Raw genomic sequence first — 6544 nt, forward strand, 5'->3', positions numbered from 1 at the left:
CAAGGTACCACCTTGAGCATGTCTCTTCCATTTGGCTCTTCAACCAGTGCTAATGAATCAAACACGAGAGCTGTCTGTTGGCTTTCTTAGTGATGCACAATGTCTTTGCTTCAGTTCTGGCTATTAATATCTCCAAGTATAACATGCAACTAAGCAAGAGCTGGCTGCTTTCAGCTGAACTAGGTATGCCTACACTCTGTATCAGTGGATCCTACTAGAATCTAGAATTTAGAAGTTAAAGCTAAGCTTGACAATGAACACATGACTTTCTACAACAGGGAACACAGTTTATAGTATTACAGGAAACACTTTGGTTCCCACACGTGGCACAAACCAAAAGCGTTATTTGAAATAGTCATCTTTTAAGGTTAACTGGACATAAAATAAGCTTGGAGTGACCAAAGCAAAACAAATGCATGTTCATAAGTATGTGTACAGTTGAAGGTGAGAATGCAGGATTAGTTGCAAACAAAATTTTGAAGGCATTGATAGGAGTTGATTGGTCTAAAGGTTGCTTTTGTCTGGAATTTAGCAAGATCTTCATAGACAGGCATTTCAGTGCTGCTGGTTACTGAGATGTTGTAGTGAGAAAAGAATTGCAACAGGTCTCTAGCTGGACACTTTTAGTGCAAAGCAATGGAGACCTTGGTGTCTGAATATCCTAAGGTATCTCATTTCTTAAGGGTATTTTGAAATTCTTCCAGGGAGGATCACATAGAGCTTCAATTTATGAAGACTGGGATCCGTTCCGCTTTCGCCACATGATACCTTTGGAAGCACTGCAGGTTCGAGCATTGGCAAGTGCAGGTAATGTTCCAGCTGCATGAATTTGGCAGTCTTTTTAATGTTTGTTTTGGGGACGTTTGCTGATCGGTGTTTGTCCTTAGTACGTGTGTATGCAGCTTTGGGGACCCGAGAAAGGAATCTAATAGCTCTGGACAGAAAAGAAGGGGGCAGAAGCTCCAATTCTGTATCTCTGCCATGTCAGTACTTTTTTGAAGGCAGTCAAGGTCCTGGAAAAACAGGACGACGTAGTTGCTGACTCTGGTTTGTTTCGTTCCTCTTCTCAAGTCCTGAAGGATATCTTGCAGCTGTGAGAAAATGGGGCTAGTGAATTCTTGTGGTAGATGGCTTCATGTGAAGGTTATTGTTTAAAACTTCGATATTTCTAACATATGTTCCTGTTCTTTTGCATAAGTGAAAGTGGAAAGAACATAGGGTGTAGCTGCCTGTAGAAGTTATGCCTGTAAAATGTGACAATACTATATGAAATATCCAAAGAGCTGTTCTTCCCGCCCCCCCCCCCCCCCCCCCCCCATATTTTATAGGCCTGAGTTACTGAATACAAAGTTCTACTAGATTTTGGCCAGTTCAGGTGTTTGTTCTTTCCTTAGCCACTTCCCCACTGCTGGCTTTCATCCATAAGTTAATAATATTTGCAGTGTATAATTTGTCTCAGACAGTCTTAAACCATTTTTTTAGGGTAATGGAATAAATATTGTAACTGAGGTTTATGATGAGAACCTGATGTATGAAATGCAGTTTACTTTTCATTCCAGATGCAGAGACCAATTCTGTATGTGAGATTGTCCATGTTAAATCTGAGTCTGAAGGCAGGCCAGAAAGAACGTTTCACCTTTGCTGTAGGTAAGTGTGTTTCCAAACTTTCTAGTGGCAGCTGCATCTCTGCATCTCAGCTTGCCTATGTCATTTGTTTAAGGCAGTCTGGGAACAGCTGGTGGGGGAAGTGAGCAGAGGGTGTTAGAACCTCGTTTCTGGCAGGCAGAGCTTCATAAAGTCCTAATGATAAAGGCATAGATGTGATCAGCCTTGCACTTGTATGGAAATGTCCTTATTACAACTTTTCTTTGACAGATTTACACCCAACTAAACTCCAGCATTATGCTAGGTAGATATTTGCATGTCTTGTTCAGCTGACCTTCCATGCCAACAAGTTCCAACCCCTGTTCTTAGGGCATTACCACTTTCTTAAATGAATTTTGTCTGTCAGTGTCACGGTGTTTGCCCTGACGTGTTTTAGGCTCCAAATCGGAACTTGGTATGCAAGGTTGCCGGGGTCCCACGGAACTGATATCAAGCCAGTTCCCACTACTAGGTAGTAAAGATTTGCAGGGCTACGTCTTGGTGTGTGATTATGGAAGACAAACTGAGATCGAATTAGTCACTATAGGTCAGTTTGATGTTTATCGGAGAAAGCAAAGTTTGTGGTTAGTATTGGAAGGAAAAGGAAGGCTCAAGGAGTGAATGGTTAAATGTTTTGTTAACATACAGAGTATTTATTTCCTTGGATGTCCATTGCAATTACTATAGATTTAGCTTTGCCTTGAAAATACTGATTTAAATTGAGTCTTCTCTGGGGAAATGTATGCCAGTCAGTCTTCAGTTTTAAATTACAGTACTGATTATTATTTATCTTATTTACAGTGAGCTTTCAGCAATTTGCAAGAGATAACTCTGCCTCTTGTGTTTTCCCCTGTTTTTCAGTTCACCAGAACACAGGAAGGACTTTCTGAAGGCAGTGCATTCGATTCTGCGGGATAAACACAGAAGACAGCTTCTTAAAACCGAAAGTTTGCCCTCATCCCAGCAATATGTCCCTTTTGGTGGAAAAAGATTGTGTGCTCTAAAAGGTGCAAGGCCAGCCATGAACAGGGCAGGTACTGTAGGGCTACAGACTTTCAAGATCCCAGTAACCCCAGCACCATTGTAAGACGTGGTGGTATCTGATACTTGTGTATTAGGATTGGCATTCTCTCCTGTGTATGTAAAAACTGCTGTTTTTCCATGCTTCACCTCCTCGAGAGCCTTAAATTGCCTCTGTTTACCTTGCTTTGCACTCAAGGTTCAGCTTCAGAGAAGTCCTTCTGGCATGGAAGGAAGAAACAGGATTTCTGTCAATACCCATTGGCTGTGCACTTTAATCTGGAAATGGGTTTCAGCTGAACAAAACAGAAGCCCGCTGCATATTTCTTAAACAAAAGCATGTACAGAGTTTTCAAGCTAACCCTAGCACTTTTAACTAAAATTCACTTGGGGGAGCTGATTTTTCTTGTGCGTGATGTGGTTTGGAGAGACAGCTTTGTATGTCCTCCGTTTTTAGCCTTTTCAGCTCTATTGCTAGAGGGCACGTTCTTGTACTTCTCACACTTTTGAGAGGCGTGCACTTGATGCTTTATTTTTGTAATGGTCTGTCCTAAACCACGGATTTTCCTCTTTGGTTGACTTCAGGCAAAAGCAATGAGAAAATCCCAGGGAAAAGCAGGTTTCACTTTCAGAATACTAGATGATGGAGGGAAGAAACACTTGATTCCAACTGGAAAATACACAGCACTGCTGCGTGTTTTGTTCCGGTCCGTTTTTTTCTGCTCATTAGATCCAGCAATGTAGACAACCAGGCTTTCTGTTCCTCTTCTGTAATAGGCTGCCCAGACCAATAACATTTGCAGCACGGCTTCTGACTTGAGGTGATGCCTCAGAGCCTCAAGATCAGCCTCAGAGGCACTTAAAACGTTAAGTAAGAAGATTCAGAGGACCAAAATGCATCCTGTTTTACCACAGTGCTTCTTCAGTCAGCCTGTGGGGTTGATGTGTAGATGCCAAAACTTATTTTAGTTTGGCTTGGCAGTGCATTTGCATGATGAATTCTGCTGCAATTAAAATCTTCAGACTTTTCCCTATAGTTGAGACTTGCAACTGTTGAACTTGATGCGTGTTTTGAGGGTCAGGGATATTAAAGTGTAACCCTTTCCCCTCAAGCTGCTAGAGTTCAATGAATAAAAACTGCAAGTGCTAAGGTGCTGTTTAGTGGCGGGAGACAAACTGTAACCTTGGAGTTCACCTGCTTGTGATGGAGCTACCTGTGTGTGCAAATAAAGTGCTGGAACGCCTGCAGGTCCTTTGGCTGCAGGATTCATCCCCTGCTTTGTCTCATAAGCCTCTCATGAAAATGTTCCAACACAGAAGATGTGAATTTGCTAATTGGGCCAGTTGCAAAAGCTAGCAGACCAGCTGATGCTGCATAAGGAACTTCTGAAAGGCTTCTTTGGTTTTCTTGTTTTTTCCTCTCTAGTAAGGAGAAAGTGTGGAAGGGAGTAGCAGAACCTGGATGGGAAACTTTCCCATAAAGCAACAATGCCAGCACCTTCAGTACGGAGGTAGCTACTTGGAAGCCTAAAATGTTGTTCTTAGCCAAGACAAAGCAATTTGCCGTATCGACGTGTAAGGCTAGTTGAGTTTTGCTGTGTACTGACAGCAGGGAGCTGCTTCTGAGAAGCTGAGCTGAACAGATGCACTTTGTGCTGGCTGGCTGCCTACCGCTTAGGAGGAACAGTAATTGTGGGCCATTAGCCCAACTGTGGATCTGAGTAGCAGAAACTCCTTTTTCAGCTGGAGAGAGACCTGTGCCGAGGAGCTGAGTGAAGTATGACTTGCCTGCAGGGAGGATGCTGAATGACTAGGTCATTCTTGGGAGTCTGCCCTGGTTTGTGCCTAGCGGTGTTAAATAAAGGGCCCTTGGAAGACTAACTTTTTAAAGGGAGTTGTACCGTGTGTAAAAAGCCTCTGGGGTTTTATCTTTGTGTGTGCACAGTGTCAGCCCCAAGCAAGTCTCTTGGGAGGAGGAGGCGGCGGCTGGCCCGAAACAGGTTTACCATTGACTCAGATGCCGTCTTCGCGAGCAGCCCCGAAAAAGAGCCCCAGCAGCCCACGCACAGTGGGGACACTGACCGCTGGGTAGAGGAACAGTTTGACCTTGCTCAGTATGAGGAGCAGGAGGACATCAAGGAAACGGACATCCTCAGCGATGACGATGAGTACTGCGAGGCCGTGAGAGGCGCCGTGGCCGACCGAGAGCTCCGGGAGCGGCTGCAGGCGGCCTCCATCACGAGCAGCCAGCCGTGCCGGGGAGACCGCGCGCGCCCGGCCATGGACACGCATGCCTCCAGGATGACCCAGCTGAAGAAGCAAGCGGCCTTGACCGGCATCAACGGCGACGTGGAGGGCCACGGCGAGGAGGTCATCTGGGTCAGGCGCGAAGACTTTGTTCCCAGCAGGAAACTCAACACGGAGCTCTAAACCGGTCCCCCTTCCCCGCCTGGATGCGTAGGTCTCCCCGTCCTGCCCGCCCTCCCGCCCGCCCCCGGCACACCGCCAAGAGCCGGTCCCCGTAGATTGCACACTTGCACACACCATTTCGGCAGCTGAATTGGTCCAAAGCCATGCGGCCACACTCTAGGCAACTGTAAACCGCTCAAAACTTGGAACGGAGTAAGCTTAAGGTCCTGTCTTACGTTACCAAGGGCTTTCACACACTTTTATTTATTCTAACATAATCAGGGGCTGAAATTAAGTGTGGGGAGAACATCATCACTGGAAAACAAATTACTCTGGATGTCTTAACCTACGTGCAGCAACCTAGCTTATCCAATAGCACAACAAAAAAAAGGGTTTTCTAACCGTAAAGCGTCAACCGTAGATTCATCTCCTTAATGAGGAAACTGCCTTTTTAACCTGTACAGTTGCAGTATTCTTACTACTTTTCCCTCTTTAAATGTAAGAGAATATACATGTATTTTAGGGATGTGTGAGGAAAGGTTTGGGATTTATGTTGTGTTAAGTCCTCTTGGTCTGTGGCTGGTCTAATTTAATGTCAATGTTGGAAGCTCTAGTTTTGCATAATGTTATAAAGATGCCAAACTCTCTTAAGAGACCCGAATTTAACACTTGAAGAAATATTTTTTTGTATTTTACCTGAGATGCAGGGGCACAAAGGGATAAGAATTTTACAGTGTTAGCTTAGCTCCACGTCTAGGATACGAGGCTAGCTTTTTGCAGAGGGTTAGGAAAGGTGGTTTTTATATTAAAATATGAACTGGAAACTCTTATTTAGGTATAACTTTCTTCAGGAAAAGGATTACTGTATATGTTTGAGACTGGAGTTTAGTTAGATAATAAAAAGAATAAAATGGCATGACCGAATTGTAGTGGAGCAAACCGATCTATGGTGTAACCTCGCTGGAGCTAGTGCAGCAACATCATGGATTCGTTTGGTCTGCTTTCTCTGACACAGTTTGGGCATAGGGGACAGGGAATTCATGGCCAAAAAACTGACCTCATCCACTCTCCTGCTGTGGGTGAAACTAGTGTATTTTCGTTCCTTTATAAAAGCTTTTCCACTGCAATAGAATATGAGTAAGTTCTAAACAAGCAAACCTCCTTAGCATTTTAAATCTTTTATTTAAACATCTAAAACAGGGTAAAATGTGACTAAAAAGGTTTTTAAGTAACTTCCAAATACAAAACACAAAATAGCACTTTTTTTTTTTTTTTTTAAGATTTATATAGCTTTTCCCATTTCAGTTTCACCTATGGAAAAAAAAAAAAAAAAAAGGAAGATTATATGAAGTTTTCTTTTTTTGGTATCTATTGATGTTTGACACATTGGTAGGTACTTTGAAAACCTGAAATTTTATAATAGCTTTAGGATTATATTTTATAAAATCCACTCTGACTATATTTTAAAACA

General features: G+C 43.3%; 1 protein-coding gene across 2 annotated transcripts in view; it reads left to right on the plus strand.

Annotated features, from left to right (window-relative positions):
- The window catches only part of TIAM1 (TIAM Rac1 associated GEF 1), a 106767-nt gene extending 100440 nt beyond the window's left edge, over positions 1-6327 (plus strand). For both annotated transcript variants that reach the window (XM_032197828.1, XM_032197820.1), the window contains 4 exons: positions 705-807; positions 1560-1647; positions 2506-2678; positions 4610-6327. In XM_032197828.1, the coding sequence (XP_032053719.1) occupies positions 705-807; positions 1560-1647; positions 2506-2678; positions 4610-5094 (849 nt within the window). In that variant the 3' untranslated portion in view covers positions 5095-6327. The remainder of the gene's footprint in view (positions 1-704; positions 808-1559; positions 1648-2505; positions 2679-4609) is intronic.
- Positions 6328-6544: the final 217 nt, after the last annotated feature.

This window comes from Aythya fuligula, chromosome 1 (genome assembly GCF_009819795.1).
Source record: "Aythya fuligula isolate bAytFul2 chromosome 1, bAytFul2.pri, whole genome shotgun sequence".
NCBI lineage: Eukaryota > Metazoa > Chordata > Aves > Anseriformes > Anatidae > Aythya > Aythya fuligula.